General features: G+C 44.8%; 1 protein-coding gene across 2 annotated transcripts in view; it reads left to right on the top strand.

Moving 5' to 3' along the window:
- The window catches only part of C1QTNF3 (C1q and TNF related 3), a 31,427-nt gene extending 4,737 nt beyond the window's left edge, over positions 1-26,690 (top strand). For both annotated transcript variants that reach the window (XM_044292682.1, XM_044292681.1), the window contains exons 3-6: positions 370-524; positions 6,367-6,496; positions 17,635-17,734; positions 25,901-26,690. In XM_044292682.1, the coding sequence (XP_044148617.1) occupies positions 370-524; positions 6,367-6,496; positions 17,635-17,734; positions 25,901-26,060 (545 nt within the window). In that variant the 3' untranslated portion in view covers positions 26,061-26,690. The remainder of the gene's footprint in view (positions 1-369; positions 525-6,366; positions 6,497-17,634; positions 17,735-25,900) is intronic.
- The last annotated feature ends 698 nt before the right edge of the window (positions 26,691-27,388 follow it).

Raw genomic sequence — 27,388 nt, 5'->3', positions numbered from 1 at the left:
GCATACAGATATATATACAGCAATCACTAGAGGGAGCTCAGGAGATTGCTGCATACACTTAAGATTGCGCTGAGAAGCGAGATAAATTTTGCTGAAAAGCAGTTATAGATCAAAGCATAGCCTGTGCGATCCAGTTCTGTTTTTCTCCTTTTGGTATATGTATATACAGACCCCACTACCTGCAGCAGTAGTTGTTACTTCCTGTGGTGCATGGACCTATAGTGTACAGAGCAGATTGGGATCTTGTATGTGATGGACAAAAGTAAAGGAATTAACAGCCCTGGTGTGATTCTACCTTCCTTTTACTAATTATGAAAATTTGCCTTGAGTTTCACTGTCTAAAATTAAATTTCTTGTTACAATGTTCAGGAAATCATGGAAATAATGGGAACAATGGGGCACAGGGGCATGAAGGAGTGAAGGGTGACAAAGGCGACAAAGGAGACATGGGCCCAAGAGGAGAACGTGGTCATGTAGGCGTGAAAGGTGAAAAAGGATACCCAGGTGTCCCACCGGAGCTTCAGGTAAGAGTATTACATGTGACTGAACTCTGGATATTGCTATATAACTATAATAATATGACTCTCATATTATGGCTCTGCACAACCTCTGGTTTCAATGTACGTGTAATACAGCAAGTATAGACTTCTATATCCCTATGTCATCATGTGCATGAGGCACGAGGTCCGAGCTGGCACATCTCCCATGGAATGGAGGCAAATGATAAATGCAACACCTGAGGTCAGTCATACAGGTCACTCCGTGCTTAAAGGTCATGGATACCTTTGATATAAAATTTTTTTTTTTTGCATTAGTTAGTGGTTACCTTAGTAATAAGCACTAAGGTGCAGTCTTATTTCCTTTATTTTCGGCCTCTGATTTCCAGGTTGCACCCTGCTCCTAGTTTCAGACTTCTCCTATGTCGATGTGTCCCTCCCAGTAACAGATCCTGGATCTGTGTGTCCAGGATGCTGTTGTCCTCTCCTGCACACTGACTTGTGTGTCCGTCCCTCCCTATCCACAGCCTGTGTGATCTGCCCTCCTTGGATGCTTCCTCCTCCTTTGCACACTCTGATCTGCTATGTACAACCTCCTTCCCCTCCCTGCTGCAATGTCTAAGGCTAGTTTCCCATCAGTGTTTAATATCCAGCAGGCTGTTCCAGTAGGGAGCAGACTGCCGGATCTCACTGCATTTCGGCATTGCCGGAAGTTAAAGCACAGCCATCCGACCCCATGAACTATAATGGGGACCGGCGGAGATCCGCAACCTCGCAAATACAGTGCCGGAACAGCCAGCCAGATATTAAGTGCTAGTGTGAAGCTAGCCTAATACTGAGAGAATTGAGGTGGAGAGAAGAGACAGCCATCAGCTCTGATAGATTTATGTCAGATTCAGCTGCACCAGAAAGTCTTTCACAGAAAACATTTACGTGTCTTTAGGTTTCTGGGAAAGACATTCAAATTGACTTTCCTTCCAAAAGAAAATGAAACCTAAGCCTCTCTGATGCTAGCAGAAGTAATTTAGCATATATTTTTCCCAGAAACCCAGAGCAATGTTGCCTTGCTTACAATACTCTTCAACCATACAAGGCATACTCCATAATAAGAAAGAGTACACCCCTAAACCTGAAACAAAGGCCTCTCAGCTAGCTAATGGGGTTGTGTCATCTTAAACGTTGATGTCATATCAATAGGATATCCCATCACAGATAGGTGCAGAGGAGGGACCCAACCTATCTCCAGAATGGGCCGTGGAAAGTGAAGGAGAGCCTATGCACGGCGTGCTCACTGTTCTTTTCAATGGGAGTTCTGAAAATAGCTGCTTCATTAGCTTCTATGGTACTGCCAAGATATCCAAGCCAGCACCACATAGAAATGAACCGAGGGTGGCTGCTCTCCGCTCACTTTGGAGGTCATTTTCTGGATATAGGTATGGGTCCCACCTCTGGGGGATCTCCTAGCAATATGCCACCAATGTCTAAGATGAGACAACCACTTGTTGGCAATTGTCTCTGCTCTGCTTTGGTATATTGTCCAGAAATAACTATTTTCAGATGAGATGCTGACTTAGCTATTAGCGAAGTTATGCCTTACAGCCTACTTAAAAGGCTAAGCATTGACTTTGGATAGCGATTTTCCATCTGCAGGTGTTAGACAGTTTTCTTTTCCTTTTGAGAGGAGGACTGATTTGCATTTCTCTTTTCTATTTCTTGAAATTTGGGCTTGTTAGAATCTGAATTTTGTGAAAATTTTGGGATGAATTGCAAACTGATATGGTTATTTCTCTACTATAATTGTATACAGTCTAAACCATTCTCTTTCAAGAAAGACCCCACACCAATAACATATTGATGGTCATCAGTATTAAACACTCTGACAACCTGACAACTCTGACAACACTCTGAACTAGTCCACATCCTTTAGGGGTTAAAAGGAGGTTTTTGAGAGTCATCTAAAAAATCTTTTATGGTATAACTAAAATGATGCAAATACGGCATCTTCTGCTGGACTTTTGGGGCCATTATTGGGTCAACCCCAGGCCCATTGGTGGTTCCTCTGGTACTATGATGGGTCAATTCAACCCAAGTCCAGGTGTCTGAGACATGACTTTATGACAGAATCTCATATTCCTGGGATGGAGTCAGTGTTCTACCATTATTTGGACTGTCTTTTGATTGAGCGTTGACATTAGAAGTGATTGTCTTACTGCACATCAGGCATCACAAAGTGATCCAAAGTTGCGAGCGATACAAAGTTGCAGGTTGGTGTTTGCTTTCTGTAATTACTGAGATGCTGCTAGCTGAGATACCACGGTGGCCACGTTCGCCGCCTCCAATCTGCGTATTTGTCACGCACATTTCCAGGCCACATCGGTTCATCCTCGCAGTAAAGAACTCTTCTTAATGTGACATTTGCTTGTTTGATTCCATGAACGCGCTGACTTTTCATGTTATCTCCGCGCACGCAATGACTTTAATAAGAGGCACAAGTTCCTTGAATATTTGAACGATTTCCAGACCCAATAATTAAGTTCTGGAGGAAGAGGAGCGTTTCCATGGCAATGTATCCGAGTTTCTTTTTTGTATCTTGTCTGTATCCAGTCTGTCCCCTGTTGTCAGGGAGATTATTGTCTTGTAGTTTGCAAGGAAGTTACAGCATAAATCAACTACAGGTGAAACTCGAAAAATTTCAATATTGTGCAGAAGTTCATTTATTTCAGTAATGCAACTTAAAATGTGAAACTAACATATGAGACTCATTACAGGCAAAGTGAGACATTTCAAGCCTTTATTTGTTATAATTTGGATGATTACGGCTTACAGCTTATGAAACCCCAACGTCAGAATCTCAGAAAATTAGAATATTACATGAAATCAATAAAAAAGGATGTTAAATAGACAAATGTAGGACCTCTGAAAAGTATAATCATGCATATGTACTCAGTACTTGGTTTGGGCCCCTCAGTGCGGCGTGGCATGGATGCTATCAGCCTATGGCACTGCTGAGGTCTTATGGAAGACCAGGATGCTTCAATAGCAGCCTTCAGCTCTTCTGCATTGTACGGTCTCATGTCTCTCATCTTTCTCTTGGCAATGCCCCATAGATTCTCTATGGGGTTCAGGTCAGGCGAGCTTGCTGGCCAATCAAGCACAGTAATCCCATGGTCACTGAACCAGGTTTTGGTACATTTGGCAGTGTGGGCAGGTGCCAAGTCCTGCTGGAAAATGAAGTCACCATCTCCATAAAGCTCGTCTGTGGACGGAAGGAAGCATGAAGTAAGTGCTCCAAAATCTCATGGTAGACGTCTGCGTTGACTCTGGACTTAATGAAGCGCAGTGGACCTACACCAGCAGATGACATAGATCCCCAAATCAAAACAGACTGTGAAAACTTCACACTGGACTTCAAGCATCTTGCATTGTATGCCTCAATTCTTTCTCCAGACTCTGGGTCCTTGGTTTCCAAATGAGATAAGATGCAAAAGTTGCTCTCATCAGAAAAGAGGCCTTTGGACCACTGAGCAACAGACCAGTACTTTTTTCTTTAGCCCAGGTAAGATGCTTCTGACATTGTTTGTTGTTCAGGAGAGGCTTGACAAGAGAAATACGACATTTGAAGCCCATGTCCAGGATCCGTCTGTCTGTGGTGGCTCTTGATGCGCTAACTCCAGCCTCGGTCCACTCCTTCTGAAAGTCCCCAACACTTTTGAATGGCCTTTTCCTGACAATCCTCTCCAGACTGCGGTCATCCCTGTTGCTTGTGCACCTTTGTCTTCCACACTTGTCCATTCCACATAACTTTCTATTAATTAGCTTTGATACAGCACTTTGGGAACATCCAACTTTTTTTGAAATTACCTTTTGAGGCTTTCCCTCCTTATAGAGGGCGTCAGTGATGGTTTTCTGCACAACTGTCCGGTCAGCAGTCTTTCCCATGATTGTAATTCCTACTGAACCATACTGAGAGACAATGTAAAGGCTCAGGAACCCTTTGCAGGTATTATGGATTAATTAGCTGACTAGAGTGTGACACTTTGAGCCTAGAATATTGAACCTTTTCACAATATTCTAATTTTCTGAGATTGGGAATTTGGGGTTTCATAAGCTGTAAGCCATAATCATAAAAATTATAACAAAAAAAGGCTTGAAATATCTCACTTTGCATGTAATGAGTCTCATATGTTAGTTTCACCTTTTAAGTTGCATTACTGAAATAAATGAACTTCTGCACAATATTCACATTTTTTGAGTTTCACCTGTATATGGCTGACAGGACGGCAAACTATGGAAGCTCAGGGGTGGGTGCAGAAGGGAGTTAGAGGGGTGGTCCCAAGAAATAAACTTCTCTCTTAGGGCCCTTGCACACGACCATATGCCCTCCGAGACATACGGTCTGTGAGCGGGCCATATGTCCCGGAGCGGCATTGATCGTGCGCACGGGAGTACACAGCCTCATAGATTACAATGATGCTGTTCACGTTGGCCGCCCGCGGGGCTACTGTCCAGCACTCATAAGATCATATGAGTGTGGGACAATAGCCCCGCGGGCGACCAGACATGCACAGCATCATTGTAATCTAAACCACTGAGCATGTCTGTCCACCTCTGGTTGCAGGACATGAATTTCGTCCACTTGAGAAACACCAGGGGGCGCTACCAGAGAGGAAAATTTCATGGACATAAACAAATCTTGAAATATTTTTGTTGCATGTATATTGCGATAAGTGAATGGGTCTGCATCCGTGATGCGGTGCACAAACGGCCGGTGCCCATATATTGTGGACTCATTGTTTGCGGGCTGCAATACTGGCAGCGGCCAACAACTTTCGTGTGCATGAGCCCTTAATGGAACAGTCTTTTTTCAAATTGAGTGGTGCTAAACTTTAAGGGTGCATTCACACGATCGTATGTATTTTGCGGTCCACAAAACATGGATCCACAAAAAATACAGATATCTCCGTGTGACATCTGTGTTGCATCCTTTTTTTTGGGCGGATCTATTGTAACAATACCTATTCTTGTCCTACATTCAGGAGAGCAGACCCTGCACTTAGTGTGCTGCTCCTAGTCACCTCTATGTGCATCCAGCAACTAATGCTGAATGTAAATGTCCAACGGCATAGGTAGGTTTGGAGTAGGACCTGCCTGACTGACTGAGACCACCTTGGCGTGGGTAGGCGGGCACAGATGTGTTTTGATCAAAAGATATTGGCTGAGAGTCTCAGATTTTATCATATCAGAGTGAGGGCTTAGTCAATATATAACGTTTGCATCTAATGTGTTAGTGCACTATTTTCCGTGATTTTTTTCTTATAAATGTGCATGTACATCTGCATATTTATTAATCAAATCGTGCAGGATGTTTTCTATCTTTTATTTGTGATTTGTACCCCAAAGGGAATCACTAGTGACCTCCCTATCCAACTGTTTGCATGGACGTATAGCTGTGGTTCTCCTGATTAAATCGCTGCTTTTCTTTTGTTGATCCGAGGCTCCGTTCCCGAATTATGATACTCTTTCTGAAGATCGGGCAGTGTAATACCACCCTTACCCTTTTAACAGAAAACTCTGCCCCCATTGGTGTTCGTTCTTGGGAATCCGTGGTAGGAACATACCTATAGAGGGTATGGAGAAGGCAGTCGAACCTAAGCCCAGGTCCCTAAGGGGGCTCCCCTGCCCAAACAAGACACCAGTATTATTGATGGGGGCAGCTGCAGATTTTACAGTGGGACCCAGGAGCTTCAGCTGTCCCCTCTGTAGTACCTTTCAGAACCTTAGGAACCCCAAGACATTAGGCTCAGATTCAGGAGGATAGTTTTTATCCATTTTATTCTAAATAACTCCAGCCCCGGCCTCTTCTTCCTAGGTAGCCTTCATGGCCTCTATGGCCACTCACTTCAGCAACATCAACAGCGGGATCATCTTCAGCAGCGTGGAGACAAACGTCGGCAACTTCTTTGACGTCATGACCGGAAGATTTTCAGCCCCAATAGCAGGTAGGCAATCGAAGACAAATAATACTAATTCAGCGACCGTTAAAGTTTTTTTTTGTTGTAACTCCTCAGGACAGGTCATCAATATCAGACTGGTGGGGGGTCCGACTTCCTGGACCCACATGATCAGGGACCGGGGTGCTAGAGTGAGTGCTGCAATCTCATCCTAGGCCAGTAATGTCACCTTCATTAGTCACTTGACCTGAAAGCGAAAGGTACCAAGCAGTGCCACTATACAATGTACGGCGCTGTGCTTGGTAAGTTATAAAAAGGCTGTAGCACTTGTCTAAACCTCTTCCAACAGCTGATCGGCAGGGGTGCCGAGGGTTAGACCCCCACCAATCAATAACCTGTCCTAAGGATACAGTATCAATACTGCTTATGTACCCTCAGTTGGGGACATTTAAAGGGGTTATCCAAGACTAACAAATGCCCCCCCCCATATGCCGGGCCCCTCACAATGAATATACTTACCTGGCTCCCCACTCCCTGCGCCGCTCCTGGTCCCCGCACCACCGTTGCAGCTTCTCCCCAGTGGTAAGTATTCCTATACAGCAGAAGTCTCATTTTTAAAATTTTAATTTTTTTTAACTGGCCATGTAGCTCTATAGTGTAGTGGTTAAGGTTCTTGGCTGTAATGTAGAAGGTTGTGAGTTCAAATCCCACCAGAAACTTTTCAGAAATAGAGCCTAAATTAGATTTAAATACACTGACTCGAGCATCGCGATCGAGCACACGCGATATTCAGCGATGTGCAGAGCATAGCGATGCTCGAGCCGAAGTGGTGTTCGGTCGAGCATACTCGCTCAACATTAGTACAGATATATACAGGAGTGTACTTATATGTCAAAAACAAGGTATAATAGATGCAGTGTGTACAGATATATATTATATACAGCAGTGTACTGATATGTGAGGTACGAGGTATAATAGATGCAGTGTGCACAGATATATATTATATACAGCAGTGTACTGATATGTGAGGTACGAGGTATAATAGATGTAGTGTGTACAGATATACAGTATATACAGCAGTGTACTGATATGTGAGGTACGAGGTATAATAGATGCAGTGTGTACAGATATATAGTATATGCAGCTGTGTACTGATATGTGAGGTACGAGGTATAATAGATGCAGTGTGTACAGATATATAGTATCTACAGCAGTGTACTGATATGTGAGGTACGGGGTATAATAGATGCAGTGTGTACAGATATATAGTATATACAGCAGTGTACTGATATATGAGGTACGAGGTATAATAGATGCAGTGTGTACAGATATATAGTATATACAGCAGTGTACTGATATGTGAGGTACGAGGTATAATAGATGCAGTGTGTACAGATATATAGTATATACAGCAGTGTACTGATATGTGAGGTACGAGGTATAATAGATGCAGTGTGTACAGATATATAGTATATACAGCAGTGTACTGATATGTGAGGTGCGAGGTATAATAGATGCAGTGTGTACAGATATACAGTATATACAGCAGTGTACTGATATGTGCAGTACAAGGTATAATAGATGTAGTGTGTACAGATATATAGCATATCCAGCAGTGTACTGATATGTGCAGTACAAGGTATAATAGATGCAGTGTGTACAGATATATAGTGTATAGAGCAGTGTACTGATATGTGAGGTACGAGGTATAATAGATGCAGTGTGTACAGATATATAGTATATGCAGCTGTGTACTGATATGTGAGGTACGAGGTATAATAGATGCAGTGTGTACAGATATATAGTATATACAGCAGTGTACTGATATGTGAGGTATGAGGTATAATAGATGTAGTGTGTACAGATATATATTATATACAGCAGTGTACTGATATGTGAGGTACGAGGTATAATAGATACAGTGTGTACAGATATATAGTATATACAGCAGTGTACTGATATGTGAGGTACGAGGTATAATAGATACAGTGTGTACAGATATATAGTATATACAGCAGTGTACTGATATGTGAGGTACGGGGTATAATAGATGCAGTGTGTACAGATATATAGTATATACAGCAGTGTACTGACATGTGAGGTACGAGGTATAATAGATGCAGTGTGAGGTACGAGGTATAATAGATGCAGTGTGTACAGATACAGTATATAGTATATCCAGAAGTGCACTGATATGTGAGGTACAAGCTGTAATTTGTACCTCATACCTCACATATCAGTACACTGCATCTGTTATACCTCTTTTGTGTGCCAGGGCTGTTTTCCCTGGCACACAAATCCCAGTTCAGCCCTGATGGCATATAATATAAGGCTACTTTCACACTCGCATTTTGTGCGGATCCGTCATGGACGGACCCGTTCAGATAATACATCCGTCTGCATCCGTTCAGAACAGATCCGTTTGTATTATCTGTAACATTGCCAAGACGGATCCGTCATGAACACCATTGTAAGTCAATGGAGAACGGATCCGTTTTCTATTGTGCCAGATTGTGTCGGTGAAAACAGATCCGTCCCCATTGACTTACATTGTGTGCTAGGACGGATCCATTTGGCTCAGTTTCATCAGACGGACAGCAAAACGCTGCAAGCAGCCTCCAGAGCGGAACGGAGACCGATCGGAGGCAAACTGATGCATTCTGAGCGGATCCTTTTCCATTCAGAATGCATTAGGGCAAAACTGATCCGTTTTGGACCGCGTGTGAGAGCCCTGAACGGATCTCACCAACGGAAAGCCAAAACGCCAGTGTGAAAGTAGCCTAACACGCAGCAGCAAGCGCAGTTCATGGAGCAAAGGGAGAGGCCAGGAATGGGTATTGGGATGTGCTATAAATGGGGCACGGGGCCCATATTTAGATTCTTGCTATGGGGCCCCAGTGATTTATATGTATGCCCCTGGCTGTCAGCATCTTATCTCTGACCTCTGAAACACTCATCACAGCTCAGTTCTCATCTTACTGATAAGAATGTGGATTCAATAAGTGTTTATGACCTTTTAGTAATTTTTAGATAAGGGTTATTAGATGACCCTTATACAAAGTGAAGGTAAAAAGTACATTCACACAGTCAGAGAGTTAACCCTTTGTGACAGAACCGCTGAATATTTTTAATAAAGACCAATTGAAAAAAAAAATTTTTTAGCCCAAAATGAGTAAAATGCGATCATAAAAAAAATCTCCCCCAAAGGTGTACATAGCCTTTAAATTCTGTTTTCCCTTCAGCATCGAAACTTCATAAATATGACTATTAGGTGTAATATATTCCGGGATGAACATCCACTGTAATTATTTATTTTAAGTTTACTTTTTGAGCACTGATTTAGCGCTTCAGGCTTTGGCAGTTTGCTTTGCCTCATGCTAAATGGTTGACCCGTTGCCGCCCTCACAGCCGGAGGAACAGCTGGGTCTGTCACCTTCTGTGCCATCTCATGTCTCCTAGTCAACAATTCACAAAACACCCTTAAAATGTAATCTGCTAAAAAGCTACCGCTCGTTAACAGACGTTTACATTGGTCGCGCTTTATATCACTATTATATGGTTTCCTAATTATTTTTAGTCGGTCGAAAAATATACATCTATGTATCTGTATTATTCAGTAGTATTTCAAATACTAATATTAGATGGAACCCCGTGAGGCTCATAGGGTTAATGGGGTTCCCTGCTTTGTTTGATCACTACAAAATTTATTTTTAGGGGACTCTTCTTAAAAAAAATGGGGAGTTGTGAAATGTTGACAACCCCTTGAAGCTATCCAAAGATTAGATGTTTCTCTGTGAATCTAATAACTGCATCCCTAAAATTATAGATCCCAGACCCCCTAGATGAATACAGACTCAAGACCAGACCCCTGAACAAATGCAAACCCCCAGACCAGACCCTTCAAACAAATCCAGACTCCAGACCAGACCTCCTAAACAAATCCAGACTCCAGACCAGACCTCCTAAACAAATCAAGACTCCAGACTAGACCACATAAATAAATAGACTCCAGACCTGATCCTGCAAACAAATACAGATCCCAGACCAGACCCCCTAAACAAATCCAGACTCAAGACCAGATATCCTAAACAAATCCAGACATCTAGGCCAGACCCCCTAAATGAATACAAATTCCAGACAAGACCTCTGAACAAATGCAAACCTTAGACCAGACCCCCTAAATGCATACAAACTCAATTCCAGAATTGAATGGAGCATGCTGGGAATTGTAGTTTCACAACAGCTGGAGTGCCAAAGGTTGCTGACCCCTGCTCTAAAGAAATTCATACTCCATAAAAGACCCCATAAACAAATCCAGACTCCAGACCAGAGCCCCTAAAGAAATACAGACTCCAGATCTGACCCCTAAACAAATCCAGAGTCCAGATCTGACCCCTAAACAAATCCAGACTCCAGATCAGACCCCTAAACAAATCCAGACTCCAGATCAGACCCCTAAACAAATCCAGACTCCAGACCAGACACCCTAAACAAATCCAGACTCCAGATCAGACCCCCTAAGCTATAGAGACCCTAGACCTGACTCCAGACAAGACACCCTAAACAAATACACACACCTTAAACAAATACAGACCCCAGACAAGAACCCCGTAATGTTCAGTGGGTGCAAACCCGCTGTCCTACGCGACCAACTCCCTCAGAGGGCGATATCTAAGTACACTCTGCATTCTTCACAATACCTTTGATGGTGAGGATAGACTTTCCCGAGGGTTGTACCAGGTGCTACCTCTGAGGGGGGTTAGGACATGAGGGAACCGGGACCTGGATGGGGACCCACTGGACTGACCTCCAGATGGTACTGTACACCCAGAGGGCGCTGGGAGGCTAGAGGCAGATCAGGCGGTGGAGAGGCAAGGTTACAGCACCATGTCCGAGGTCAGTGACAGGCCGCAGTATAACAAAGTCTGTAACAGGGTCCAAGTACACAGAAATGACAAGAAACAGTAACACCTTTGCTCAAGACAGGGACTAGACAAAGCTAGGAACCTAAATGCTTAGTCACCTTCCTGTAGAAGGAAGCGCCTTTAAATACACATTGCAGACCAGCCATGAGCTGAGGAAGATAGAGGGCGTGCGCCTGCTGCCTCACAAAAGGAGGAGAGACATTTGCGCGCACACCCTATATACACTATAGAACTGTGAGCCGGAACGCAAACTCCGCTCAATGTAAGAATGGGGGATGCCGGTGGCACCAGGAACTACATAGCTGCACCCGTGCCGGCAGGGGAAGGAATAGCTGGCACAGAGCACTATTAGCATACAGTAGTTAAGATACCTGCTGCCTGCGCCTGTCAGGTGCGCGGCAGGAGGAGGGAGTGAGGAAGCCCAGCACCAGTGCCTGCATGTGGGCACAGAAGCACAGGCACGGAGTCCTGGGATCAGGGCTGCCATCAGAAATTTTGGGGCCCCTTACACAGCTCAAGGCCTGGGCCCCTCCTCCTACCCCGCACCTTTAGAATCCGTCCTGACTCCACCTCCCCTCCACCCCCAAGGACCTACCCCCAATTTCATAATTTTTTTACAACTACAAAGACAGTAAAAAGTGATAATCAGTGATTTCAGTAAGGAATTCATTTTTGACCAAATAATATGAAGCCTGCTACCACGACAAGGTAGACTCTTTTAAGCAGGACCCTCCACTAACACTAACTACACTACCTGTTCTAATCTGCCCTAGCAATCTTCCCCTGGCACATTTAAAAAAAATAAAAATAAAAAAGCACAAGGTTTACTGTTACAGTGTTATGGGGGGATCTGTGGATGACGTACTGTTATGGGGGGAATCTGTAGAGGACTTACTCTTATGGGGGGAATATGTGGATGACACACTGTTATGGGGGAATCTGTGGATGACACTGTTATGGGGGAATCTGTGGATGACACTGTTATGGGGGATCTGTGGATGACACACTGTTATGGGGGAATCTGTGGTTGACACTGTTATGGGGGAATCTGTGGATGACACAGTTATGGGGGATCTGTGGATGACACACTGTTATGGGGGATCTGTGGATGACACACTGTTATGGGGGGATCTGTGGATGACACACTGTTATGGGGGAATCTGTGGATGACACACTGTTATGGGGGATCTGTGGATGACACACTGTTATGGGGGATCTGTGGATGACACACTGTTATGGGGGAATCTGTGGATGACACACTGTTATGGGGGAATCTGTGGATGACACACTGTTATGGGGGAATCTGTGGATGACACACTGTTATGGGGGAATCTGTGGATGACACTTATGGGGGATCTGTGGATGACACACTGTTATGGGGGAATCTGTGGATGACACTGTTATGGGGGAATCTGTGGATGACACAGTTATGGGGGATCTGTGGATGACACACTGTTATGGGGGATCTGTGGATGACACAATGTTATGGGGGATCTGTGGATGACACACTGTTATGGGGGATCTGTGGATGACACACTGTTATGGGGGAATCTGTGGATGACACAATGTTATGGGGGATCTGTGGATGACACACTGTTATGGGGGATCTGTGGATGACACACTGTTATGGGGGGATCTGTGGATGACACACTGTTATGGGGGAATCTGTGGATGACACACTGTTATGGGGGAATCTGTGGATGACGCACTGTTATGGGGGATCTGTGGATGACACACTGTTATGGGGGGATCTGTGGATGACACACTGTTATGGGGGAATCTGTGGATGACACACTGTTATGGGGGATCTGTGGATGACACTGTTATGGGGGATCTGTGGATGACACTGTTATGGGGGATCTGTGGATGACACACTGTTATGGGGGAATCTGTGGATGACGCACTGTTATGGGGGATCTGTGGATGACATTGTTATGGGGGATCTGTGGATGACACACTGTTATGGGGGAATCTGTGGATGACACACTGTTATGGGGGAATCTGTGGATGACACACTGTTATGAGGAATCTGTGGATGACACACTGTTATGAGGAATCTGTGGATGACGCACTGTTATGAGGAATCTGTGGATGACACTGTTATGGGGATCTGTGGATGACACTGTTATGGGGGATCTGTGGATGACACTGTTATGGGGGATCTGTGGATGACACACTGTTATGGGGGATCTGTGGATGACACACTGTTATGGGGGATCTGTGGATGACACACTGTTATGGGGGATCTGTGGATGACACACTGTTATGGGGGATCTGTGGATGACACACTGTTATGGGGATCTGTGGATGACACTGTTATGGGGATCTGTGGATGACACTGGTCTGGGGATCTGTGGATGACACTGTTATGGGGATCTGTGGATGACACACTGTTATGGGGGATCTGTGGGTGACACACTGTTATGGGGGATCTGTGGGTGACACACTGTTATGGGGGAATCTGTGGATGACACACTGTTATGAGGAATCTGTGGATGACACACTGTTATGAGGAATCTGTGGATGACGCACTGTTATGAGGAATCTGTGGATGACACTGTTATGGGGATCTGTGGATGACACTGTTATGGGGGATCTGTGGATGACACACTGTTATGGGGGATCTGTGGATGACACACTGTTATGGGGGATCTGTGGATGACACACTGTTATGGGGGATCTGTGGATGACACACTGTTATGGGGGATCTGTGGATGACACACTGTTATGGGGGATCTGTGGATGACACACTGTTATGGGGGATCTGTGGATGACACTGTTATGGGGATCTGTGGATGACACTGTTATGGGGATCTGTGGATGACACTGTTATGGGGATCTGTGGATGACACACTGTTATGGGGGATCTGTGGGTGACACACTGTTATGGGGGATCTGTGGGTGACACACTGTTATGGGGGGGTCTGTGGGTGACACACTGTTATGGGGGGGTCTGTGGGTGACACACTGTTATGAGGGATCTGTGGATGACACTCAACCACTCTCAAACCCAACTGGTCAAACTTGTTAAATGGATCCCAAACACAATATGCACAATAACACCCCCCACCCCCTCCAACACTTAATTAACCCCTTCATGGCCTAATTTTTTTTTTCAAAGCTGAACACAAAGCTAAATAGGGCTGGGTGGGCTGGCAAGGGAGGGGTTAATAACAATGATGGAGGATCATGGCCCTGTGGGATAATCCAGAAAACAGCTTTGCATTTTACCCCTGAGCAAAGACCACACAACAAGTTGGACATGCAGTACTTTTAGTCCGGCGGCCTATCGCCATGCACTGCTGTGCTGGGCCGGAGCTCCACCCCCGTCCCCATTATAGTCAATGGGGACGGAGCGGTGGTCCGGCGAAATAACGACAGGACGCATCTGACAGGGTGAACAGCCTGTCGGATCCGTCCTGCCGCTAGTGTGAAAGTAGCCTTACAATCTCATGGCTTCTGAGCAACAGATCGCGTGGTCTTCACAGTCATCTGTCACTTCTCTTATCTCTCTGCTCCTGTCCCTTAATCTTATCACTGCTGCAACAAAAGCATCAGCCTCAGTGTAAACTGTTCTGGTGACTCACGGCTCTTTTAACTCAAAGAATCGAATGAGTCTCTAAGTCGGATCTTTAGATTCTTTTAACCTGAGACTCATTCGATTCTTTCTCAGACTCCCTGCACTTGTGTCAGTGACTCAGACTCAGAGCTGCTAGTGCTTGCCTTGCCTCAGCTCTGATTGGTTGGTGGGCGGGGAGAGGAGGGGCTGGCAGAAGCAGCTTCCACTCTAGGATCAGATTACACTCCTCCCGAGTCCCTCCCCTCCCTGCTGCCAGCGGCTCTGCTAATGTGTGCTGTGACTCACTGACTCAGCTCTGATTGGTTGGTGGGCGGGGAGGGGAGGGGCTGGCAGAAGCAGCTTCCACTCTAGGATCAGATTACACTCCTCCCGAGTCCCTCCCCTCCCTGCTGCCAGCGGCTCTGCTAATGTGTGCTGTGACTCACTGACTCAGCTCTGATTGGTTGGTGGGCGGGGAGGGGAGGGGCTGGCAGAAGCAGCTTCCACTCTAGGATCAGATTACACTCCTCCCGAGTCCCTCCCCTCCCTGCTGCCAGCGGCTCTGCTAATGTGTGCTGTGACTCACTGACTCAGCTCTGATTGGTTGGTGGGCGGGGAGGGGAGGGGCTGGCAGAAGCAGCTTCCACTCTAGGATCAGATTACACTCCTCCCGAGTCCCTCCCCTCCCTGCTGCCAGCGGCTCTGCTATTGTGTGCTGTGACTCACTGACTCAGCTCTGATTGGTTGGTGGGCGGGGAGGGGAGGGGCTGGCAGAAGCAGCTTCCACTCTAGGATCAGATTACACTCCTCCCGAGTCCCTCCCCTCCCTGCTGCCAGCGGCTCTGCTAATGTGTGCTGTGACTCACTGACTCAGCTCTGATTGGTTGGTGGGCGGGGAGGGGAGGGGCTGGCAGAAGCAGCTTCCACTCTAGGATCAGATTACACTCCTCCCGAGTCCCTCCCCTCCCTGCTGCCAGCGGCTCTGCTATTGTGTGCTGTGACTCACTGACTGAGCGGCTTCACACGGATCGGTTCAGTCAGAGGAATCGACTCCTCCGGTTCAGTGAACTGAATCCATTCAAATGAATGATTCGTTCATGAACTGGACATCACTAGCAAGGAATGATCAATTGCCCCCCTCTAGCGATGCAATAAAGTTCAACTCAAGTCAGTGACAAATGAGAGGGGGTAAAAAAAAAAAAAAAAAAAAATATATATATATATATATTTTACATTGGAACTGGCCGGGCCCCCCCCCCAGGGTCTGGGCCCCTTACTGGGGTATCGGCTGTACCCCCCTGATGGCGGCCCTGCCTGGGATTTTCACCCCCTAAGCTAATAGAGACCCAAGACCTGACGCGTAAATAAATTCAGCCTCCAGACCAGACATTCTAAACAAATACATGGCATATCTGGTAAAAAAAAGTCAACTTTTTTTATTGAAACGCTGCTTCGGTTTTTTACATTTACTTCATGGGAGCCCAAAATCAAGGTTCTGACACTGGGTGCACCTGGAGGTGATGTATGAAGGGTGGCTTACCCCCTGGGAAAGCTGTGGGCTGCTGGTTTGTGCTTTTTCTTTACTGCGGCAGAGTTGATGCAGTAGAGTTGTATAGCAGAGATGATGTTGCAGAGTTGATGCAGCAGAGTCATACAGCAAAGCTGACCAAAACAGAGTAACACAATAGTAAGAATGCTGGAAACTGCCTCTAATTATCAGGCAACCACCACCTGCCAAAGTGATGTAATCGGTGCAAGCTGGGTTGCAACTTGCTATGGCAACCTGACCCACAGGTGAGGAGGACAGGCTAGCCAGAGAAGGAGAGCAAAGCAGCCCTCGGCACTGCATCTGGAATAGGTTAGCAACACCAAAGTTGAAAGGAATCTGATACTTGACCAAACAGGGTTCCATTTAAGGGTTACTCTGGTCGCATCAGGTTATGCCCTAACCACAGTGATAAAATCACAACATTGATCTTTTTGGAACATTCACCAAATCATTGCAACTTTTTTTTCCCCACAGTTAAGCCCCTTTCGCACCGGCGAGTTTTCTGCGCGGGTGCAATGCGTGAGGTGAACGCATTGCACCCGCACTGAACCCGGACCCATTTACTTCAATGGGGCTGTGCACACGAGCGGTGAGTTTCACGCATCACTTGTGCGTTGCGTGAAAATCGCAGCATGCTCTATATGAATAAATGAATGGGTCTGCGTGAAAATCGCAAGCAAGTGCGGATGCGGTGCGATTTTAACGCATGGTTGCTAGGAGATGATAGGGATGAGGAACCCCGGGATCCCATTAAAGTCTATTCACTTTATTATTTTCCCTTATAACATGGTTATAAGGCCTTTTTCACAAGGGCGTCCCGGATTTGCTCCGGATGCGTCGCGTGTGCATTGCGGGAAACCCGCGCGAGATGAGTGCGTTGTTCAGTTTTTATGCATTTTGCACCCGCGTGATAAAAAACTGACTGTGGTACCCAGACCCGAACCCGGACTTCTTCACTGAAGTTCGGGTTTGGGTTAGGTATTCGGGACACCCATGTGAAAGATGGTGCAATCGCGGTTTCTGCCTTGACATCCAGGCGGCATTGTGTCCCAGTCTAGCTGTACCTGAAAATACTCCTGGAGACCCTAAGAGGAGATATGCTCAGTAAAAGTCTTTAGAGATTCATCCTAATTCTGATCTTTTTTTGTTTCAGGCGTCTACTTTTTTACTTTCAGCATGCTGAAGCATGAAGAAGTGGAGGATGTATACGTCTACCTTATGCATAACGGCAATACCATAGTCAGTATGTACAGGTAAGTGGCTTGGATGTGAAATGCATGGAGTGATGGCGGTAGAAGGTATGGAAAAGGTGTATATTTTTATTTCCAGAGCAATAGCGCCACTCTTGTTCATGAACTGGTACTGCAGATCAGCTTCCTTCCAGTGGGGATCCCAGTGGTTGGACTAGAATAATCCCTTAAGTTTCTTACAGACCTGATCTTCAAAAGAGGGGGAGGGGAGAAGTCTGCGGTGCCCCCCATCCTTATGTTTTCTAGTAATGTCCCCCTAGTATTTGCTCATAATGGTTACTTTACAGACAGAGTAATGTCTCCATAGACTCTTATCGCCAGCGCACAGAGGACGGTGGTGCCGCTTATCGTAACGCCACAAACATAGTTACAGACAGATGTCAATTACAGACACTCACAGCCGGCAATCAATTTGTCTCAAGGAACCCAGCAGACGTCTTATCCCGCACACAGCCGGAGGCCTGCAATACAAATCCATTCCCTGTGGGCTTCATCCTGAAGGTTTAGACAGGAGCAGCCAATTACACACCCGCGCCCATAGAGAGTCTATCATTTGTAGGTGGATATTTGGCGCGTTATTCGCCAGCACTAGGCCAGCACACTCGATGAGTACGCAGGTCAAGACAGGTTAATGCCCCATTTACAAAATGGCTGGCAAACGGGGCAGCAGAAGCACCGGGTGACCTGCAGATTGGGGGCGGTCATAGGCAAACACGAGATTCTTAAAGATGGATTGCAAAATGTGTTGGTTGTTCACAGTAAGGCCTCATGCACACGACCATTGTGTGCATCCGCGGCCGTTGTTCCGTTTTCCGTTTTTTTCCGCGGACCCATTGACTTTAAATGGGTCCGTGGAAAAATCGGAAAATGCACCGTTTTGCATCCGCGTCCGTGATCAGTGTTTCCAGTCCGTGAAAAAAATATGACCTGTCCTATTTTTTTCACGGCCAACGGTTCACGGACCCATTCAAGTCAATGGGTCCGTAAAAAATCACGGATGCACACAAGATTGTCATCCGCGTCCGTGGTCCGTGTCAGTTTTTTCCTATCATTTCAAAGGCAAACTTGACTTAGATATTTTTTTCATTTTTCATGTCCGTGGATCCTCCAAAAATCAAGGAAGACCCATGGAAGAAATAACGGACACTGATCACGGAACAACGGAAACCGTTTTTGCGGACCGCAAAAAAAAACGTCCGTGTGCATGAGGCCTAAAGAGGGCGAAATGTCATTTGATGAAAGTATGTAATCCATGTATACCTAGTGGTCTAGAGGAGTCTAAAAGTCATCATTGCTGGGGTCTAGTGAAATCCTATTGAAGTGAGTGAAGGGGTGGTCACAGATGTCAGTGAATGAGGGCACTCTTGTTTCCATGCAAAGGCAGAAACCCTGTCCACAGCTCGTCCTGCTCTTAGCTGAGAAGTTGTATCCAGTCTAGACAATGCTCTGTGAGCTAAACAGCCTGGACCCCAGACTGATACATTGTAACAAACTAGCACAGTTGTATCCAGTCTAGACAATGCTCTGTGAGCTAAACAGCCTGGACTCTAGACTGATACATTGTAACAAACTAGCTCAGTTGTATCCAGTCTAGACAATGCTCTGTGAGCTAAACAGCCTGGACTCCAGACTGATACATTGTAACAAACTAGCTCAGTTGTATCCAGTCTAGACAATGCTCTGTGAGCTAAACAGCCCGGACTCCAGACTGATACATTGTAGCAAACTAGCACAGTTGTATCCAGTCTAGACAATGCTCTGTGAGCTAAACAGCCTGGACCCCAGACTGATACATTGTAACAAACTAGTACAGTTGTATGCAGTCTAGACAATGCTCTGTGAGCTAAACAGCCTGGACCCCAGACTGATACATTGTAACAAACTAGCACAGTTGTATCCAGTCTAGACAATGCTCTGTGAGCTAAACAGCCCGGACTCCAGACTGATACATTGTAACAAACTAGCACAGTTGTATCCAGTCTAGACAATGCTCTGTGAGCTAAACAGCCTGGACTCCAGACTAATACATTGTAAGAAACTAGCACAGTTGTATCCAGTCTAGACAATGCTCTGTGAGCTAAACAGCCCGGACTCCAGACTGATACATTGTAACAAACTAGCACAGTTGTATCCAGTCTAGACAATGCTCTGTGAGCTAAACAGCCTGGACCCCAGACTGATACATTGTAACAAACTAGTACAGTTGTATTCAGTCTAGACAATGCTCTGTGAGCTAAACAGCCTGGACCCCAGACTGATACATTGTAACAAACTAGCACAGTTGTATTCAGTCTAGACAATGCTCTGTGAGCTAAACAGCCTGGACTCTAGACTGATACATTGTAACAAACTAGCTCAGTTGTATCCAGTCTAGACAATGCTCTGTGAGCTAAACAGCCCGGACTCCAGACTGATACATTGTAACAAACTAGCACAGTTGTATCCAGTCTAGACAATGCTCTGTGAGCTAAACAGCCCGGACTCCAGACTGATACATTGTAACAAACTAGCACAGTTGTATCCAGTCTAGACAATGCTCTGTGAGCTAAACAGCCTGGACCCCAGACTGATACATTGTAACAAACTAGCACAGTTGTATCCAGTCTAGACAATGCTCTGTGAGCTAAACAGCCTGGACTCCAGACTGATACATTGTAACAAACTAGCACAGTTGTATCCAGTCTAGACAATGCTCTGTGAGCTAAACAGCCCGGACTCCAGACTGATACATTGTAACAAACTAGCACAGTTGTATCCAGTCTAGACAATGCTCTGTGAGCTAAACAGCCCGGACTCCAGACTGATACATTGTAACAAACTAGCACAGTTGTATCCAGTCTAGACAATGCTCTGTGAGCTAAACAGCCCGGACTCCAGACTGATACATTGTAACAAACTAGCACAGTTGTATCCAGTCTAGACAATGCTAAACCCATCAGCATCAGCTGCACAAATCTCTCTGCTAGTTTGTTACAATGTATCAGTCTGGAGTCCGGGCTATTTGGGCTCACAGAGCATTGTCTAGACTGGATAAAACTGTATCCAATTCTGAACTGAGAGCAGGACTGGCTATGGGCAGGATTACTGCCTATTAATGGAGCAAAAGTGTTCTCATTCACTGATGGCAAGCAAATATCTTGAAAATGGTGAGGACTAGAAACATAAATTGTATCAGAACGTCGCAGTTCAGCAGACAGTGGGTTAATCTATCATTTCATTTAGCCAATAACATGTAATGCTCCGGATGAGCCGCCCGCTGTCATTTCTCCGTCTCAGCATTTATTTTAAGTTCTTCAGCAGAGAAGCATTTGTAGATGACTTCTCCCAAAGACACCAAATACTGCGACTATTGTGAAGACTAATACAGGAAATACGGAGGAAATGATAGAAAAGCAGATTAAGTATCCAGGATTATTTACCCCCCACCGGAAAGTGTATTAGAAATAGAATGTACTGATATTAGATTTTACTGAGCCCTTCGATTCCGGCTGGATGAATGGCTTCATGTCCTGGCATCCTGGAGTTACTCCTCCACCACAGGTGATGCTTTGTAGAAATTACCGTGTTCTAAGACATTTGTGAAAATAAGAAAACTACTAAAGATCTCCTTATTCCTTTATTTTATCTACAATTTGCAGGGGTGGTCCTCCGAACCCCTGAACATATGTCCTATTAGTGGGGACACTGGACTTCATGATGTACATCATCTGCAAAGGGCAGTTGACACAGTAGCCCACCTATTCCTCCTCACCATGATTCGTTCCCTTGGCCTTCAGGACATCGCTCTCCTGGTTCTCTTCCTTTCTCTCTGACCGCTCCGTCAGTGGATCATTGGCCGGCTCTTCTTCTCTTACTATTGGGGTTCCTCGCGGTTCAGTCTTCTCCTCTCCTTTCTACACAGCCCCCATTGGACAAACTGTCAGATTTGGTTTTCGGTACCAAACCCCCAAATATATACCTCTTCCTCCGACATCACCCCTGCTGCACTACAGACCACTGTGACTGTCTGTTGCTGTCTCTCACATCATGTCCTCTCTCTATGTGAAAAACTATTGGGGTCAATATATATACTGGAGGCGCTAAAGAGGGGCATTATTTATACTGGTGGCACTATGGGGGCGATTATATATCCTGGGGGCACTATGGGGGACGTTATATATACTGATGGTACTGTGAGGGGCATAATATATACTGATGGCACTGCAGGTGTTAGGGTTAAAGGAAAAGCTAACTGGTTTTAACCCTTTGCCGACCTCCATCGTAATAATACAGTGGAAGTTGAGTCTTTAAAGATGGAGCCCACTGTATTCGCCGGTGTTCTGTTGTTTCATACAGCAGACACTTGGGGCTAATGTCTGTGATCGGCAATAATGCCCATCGCAGGCATTTAACCTTTCAGATTCTGTGGTCAAATGTGACAAAGGCAGCTGAGAGCGCAAAACCCAGAAGCACTGCGCTTACCTAATACTAACCTTCTCCATAATCCAAACCTCTCATTCCCACCTCCAAGACTTCTCCTGTGCTGCCCTCGGGAATGCGCTACACCGGACAATCGGGATCATTCCCGACATCCACAGTTTTAAGCGCACCCAAAAAACAGGCGGGGTCATCGCATGATTGTCAGAACCTCATCCCCTTATCCAGCGGTATCCCCTGCACTCTATGCAAAGCAGGCACGCTTATTTCTTGTCTTTCTCCTCAGGCCTCTTTCACACGGGCGTCGCGTGTGAGGGCCGAATAGGATGCGGGTGCATCGCGGGAAAATAGTGCGATTTTGCTTGCGAGTGGGGTGAGTTTTGTATGCGATTGCGTTGTGTCCTTCAGTTTTTTCCGCGCGAGTGCAATGCATTTTGCACGCGCGTGAGACAAAACTGAAGGTGGTACCTAGACCCAAACCCGGACTTCTTCACTGAAGTTCGGGTTTGGATTAGGTATTCGGTAGATTTTAGTATTTTCCCTTATAACATGGTTATAAGGGTATTTTCCCTTATAACCATGTTATAAGGGAAAATATTAAAATCACACGGGCGAGAATAACGCGCGGGTGCAATGCGTGAGGTGAACACATTACACCCGCACTGAATCCGGACCCATTCACTTCAATTGGGCTGTGCACATGAGCAGTGATTTTCACGCATCACTTGTGCTTTGCGTGAAAATCGCAGCATGCTCTATATTGTGCGTTTTTCACGCAACGCAGGCCTCATAGAATGAATGGGGCTGCGTGAAAATCGCAAGCATCCGCAAGCAAGTGCTGATTCGGTGCGATTTTCACGCATGGTTGCTAGGAGACGATCGGGATGGGGACCTGATCTTCATTATTTTTCCTTATAACATGGTTATAAGGGAAAATATATAGCATTCTTAATACAGAATGCAAATTAAATTAGGGATGGAGGGGTAAAAAAATAAATAAAATTAACTCACCTCATCCACTTGTTGCTTGTCTTCTTTCTTCTTCTTTGAGGACCTGGGAGGAAAAGGACCTTTGGTGATGTCACTGTGCTCATCACATGGTCCATGTGATGGATTATGTGATGGACCATGTGATGAGTGCAGTGACGTCACTAAATGTCCTTTTCCTCCCAGGTCCTCAAAGAAGAAGAAAGAAGACGAGTCGGGCAGCGCGAACAAGTGGATGAGGTGAGTTTAATTATTATTATTTATTTATTTTTTAACCCCTCCATCCCTAATTTACTTAGCATTCTGTATTAAGAATGCTATTATTTTCTCTTATAACCATTTTATAAGGGAAAATAATAAAGATCATGTCCCCATCCCGATCATCTCCTAGCAACCGTGCGTGAAAATCGCACCGCATCCGCATTTGCGTGAAAATCACCGCTCATGTGAACAGCCCAATAGAAATGAATGGGTCCTGATTCAGTGCGGGTGCAATGCGTTCAACTCACGCATTGCACCCGCGCGGAAAACTCGCCCGTGTGAAAGGGGCCTAAGTCCTCGTAGATTATAAGCTCCTATGAGAAGCGCCGTCACTCCTCTTTTTTGAATGGTTAGTTAGGTTGTACATTTGGATTTTCTTTATACATTTATCCCCTGAAATGTATAAAATATGTTGGTGATATATCTAAAAAATATTTATATTATCCCTCGAGATTTAGTGTGGTTTAACCTGCACAGACCTAGAGTTAAATCATAAAATTCTGGCTGACTGCAGCCACCACTAGAGGGAGCTCACTATATACAGATTTATACAGCTCTCCTAGCTATATAAATCTGCATGTAAGGGGCTCCACCTAGTGGATGCTGCAGGTATCCAGCCCTATTAGGACCATTGGCGCTATTTCAGTTGGTTTTTGATGGTTATCATCTTAGGAATGAACTCAGAGGACATCTCTCCATTTGTGTCTCCTCTCAGTCCATGCAGCAGACCTGGGTAACTAATCAGACTGGTCCAAAGTGGAAGTCGTTGTTTTAGGAGGACTGTGGCTGCAGGTTTCTTTTGTTGAACTTTTTTACTATGACTATTATTTTGATAAGGGGCACCATTATAAAGGCTATCTATGTTGCTGTTTGTTTAGCAGCCACAGTGCCATACATTATTTAGTGGCCATGTCTGGTACTGCATGCCCATTCCCTTGAATATGGCTGAGCTGCAGTACCATGCACAGCCACCACCATTGGTACAGCACTGTCTCTCATCTGATGTTGATGGCTTCTAATCCAATTATAATCCATCAATATTATTTTCCTAGAAATCCGCTTTAGGTCAAGCAATCTGTTACAGATTACAGTGATAAATATCTACAATTTATGGGTTATTTGCATGCCATTGTTACTGAGCACTTAATCTGTAGGGAAATATACAGTATAATCCACCCTTCTGTATTCATACATGCAGTACATTAGGGTCTTAGAAAGCAATACAACGCATGCATTTTATACCTGACCTTTTAAAAATGCAGGCTTATGCTTCCTAGGCACGTCCCTGTTCTTCCATGTTATTTTTTAAATGGCACTATGGGAAATGAGAATGCCATTAAATAAATATGCACATGGATTCCTTCAAAGAGCACCCATCATGAGAAAGACAAACTTGAAACAAGGGTATCAACAAGTATTGACCTATGAGAGCCGCCACAATACAGGGCTGCATGAGAAAAGCTGAATACATAATCGATACAGTTCATTTGGCTTCCACCAGGGGGCGCTCCCTCCACATGATTTACTATTGAGCTCAATGAGAGCTGTAAAAAATCCCTATACAGTCTGCTCCCTCTAGTGGTAGCTGCAGGTAAACAGCATTTTATCATTTAACCCCTTCCCTTTTTTCATTTTTATCAATTTTTGTTTTTTTACTCAAAACATCTTATTTTTGATTTAAAAAAAAAATATTTTTAGCGAGACATGTTGTACTCTCTAAGAGGCATGTTGTACTCTCCAAGAGGCAGTATTTAATTTTCCATACAATGTTGCGGAAGTCTGTAAAATAAATCTAAATGATGCGGAGTTGAAAAAATTGCACCTCCGCCATAGTTTTTTTGGGGGTTTTGTTTTTATGTCATTCACTGTACGGTAAAAATAATGTGTTACTTGTATTCTGCAGGTCAGTACTATTACAGAAGTACCAAATTTGAGTAGTTTTTCTTATGTTTCTTATATTTCTGATATTTCTAAAGGCTAGTCATGGGGGGCTGTTCAGTCTTCGTAAGCGCTCACAGTAGATGACCACTCAGATGTTATGGTCTCAACTGACCACAGCATCTGAGGGGTAAAGAGACAACGCCGATCATGGACTCACTATGTAAAAAGCAGACATCCGCCGGCTAAGGCGCCTGCTCAGCCCCTGAACAGGCACCAACTTTAAAGACATGTATAGAGGATGTTGGCAAGGGGTTACCTAAGTCAGTGGTCCTCAACTCCAGTCCTCAGGGCCCACCTAGCAGTCATGTTTTCAGGATTTCCTTAGTCTTGGGCAGCTGATATAATTAGTGTCCATCCATCAGGATGTCCCACAGGTATTCATTCTGTGGGCCCTGAGGGCTGGAAATGGGGAACCCTGACCTAAATGATCGTGTACAGGTATTGCAATTGGAGCTCTGTATCTGGACCGTCACCATCAACCCTTTCACCATCCAAAACCGCCATCACATTGTAGCCATATTTTTACTTATTTGACCTATCGATGAACCTATGTTTTTTTTCCAGTTATGAGTCCAAGGGGAAACAGGACACGTCGGGGAACAACGCCGTGTTAAAACTGGCAAAAGAAGATGAGGTGTGGCTGAGAATGGGAACCGGAGCCCTCCACGGGGATCATCAACGTTACTGCACCTTCTGTGGGTTCCTGCTCTTTGAGACAAAATGAGGACAAATAAGAAATGAAAGGATCTAGTACCCTGAAACATAAAAAAAAAGCAAAAATAAAAAAAGTGTTTTATAAAAAATACTACACGTTAATGGACCAATTCCAAAATGTCCTATACACTCTACATGCACCTATAGGCAGGGAGCCTGTAGGTGCTAGTTAACAGGACCACATCCCTAACCAACTGGGCAGGGGCCCATGCTCTAGTACCTGAAGGGAACCAAAGACCCCGCTGCCACATATGATTTGCACTGGGGCCTAGGAGCTCCAGGTTAAGCCTCTGCACCAGTACAGAAGGAGCTGGTTTACCCCAGGATTATTTCACCACAAGTTTGTTCTTATCACCCAATGAAATAAGGGATGTGATGCAGCAATGAGTTGGGGCCCTCTGTCCAGGGACCCCATATCTGCTACGTAGTCTGCCTCTATGCTATGTATGCCCTTGGCCCTATGACAAAAATGTTGAACTGTTTGAATTGCCTTTTCGTGAAATCCACTGTGATATAATGACGAGTGTTGAGCGGCAGGGGTCATTTTCGAATTCGATATTTCGCAAATATTTTGTAGAATATTTGAATATTTGCGAATTCGAATATTCGTTATATTCTACATTTTTATACTCGAAAAATCGGCAATGTAATGATCACGTAATATGCGAATATTACGCGATCAATACAGGCGTGGGTCAAAAAGGAATATATAGCACTATATTCAATATAGTGCTATATATTCGTTTTTTAGAATATTCGTCATTTTTTTCCATATGAAGTTATGACAAGCAATTTAAGCAGGGAGGAATCGTGACTTCAGATGGAAAAAGAAGACGAATATTCTAAAAAACTTATATATAGCACTATATCGAATATAGTGCTATATATACCTTTTTGACCCACCCCTGTATTGATCGCGTAATATTTGCATATTACGTGATCGTTACATTGCCGATTTTTCGAGTAAAAAAAACCCGAATATTCGAAAAACGAATAAATAGCACTATATTCTATAAGTTGCGATATTCGCGATAAATATTCGCAATTCGAATATTCACGCTTAACACTAATAATGTTATTTACAACAGTTCATCTCGTACTGTTTCTACTTATGGAGAGCTCCAGACCTGGCAATGCTCCCTGGGAAAAAATATGCAGATTAGCTTTCTTCCACAAAAAAGAAAACGTTCTCTGTAGTGCCACCTAGTGGATGTAGTTAAATGGATTTTTTTAAGACTTTAATACTGATTAGGATGGGTTATCCATTATGTGATCGGTGGGGGTCCAACACCCTGCCAATCAGATGCTTAATAATGCAGTAGCGCTCACAGTAGCGCC

The sequence above is a fragment of the Bufo gargarizans genome, chromosome 1, assembly GCF_014858855.1.
Source record: "Bufo gargarizans isolate SCDJY-AF-19 chromosome 1, ASM1485885v1, whole genome shotgun sequence".
NCBI lineage: Eukaryota > Metazoa > Chordata > Amphibia > Anura > Bufonidae > Bufo > Bufo gargarizans.
The sequence above is the reverse complement of the archived record's forward strand: the minus strand, read 5'-3'. Positions and strand labels throughout refer to the sequence as shown.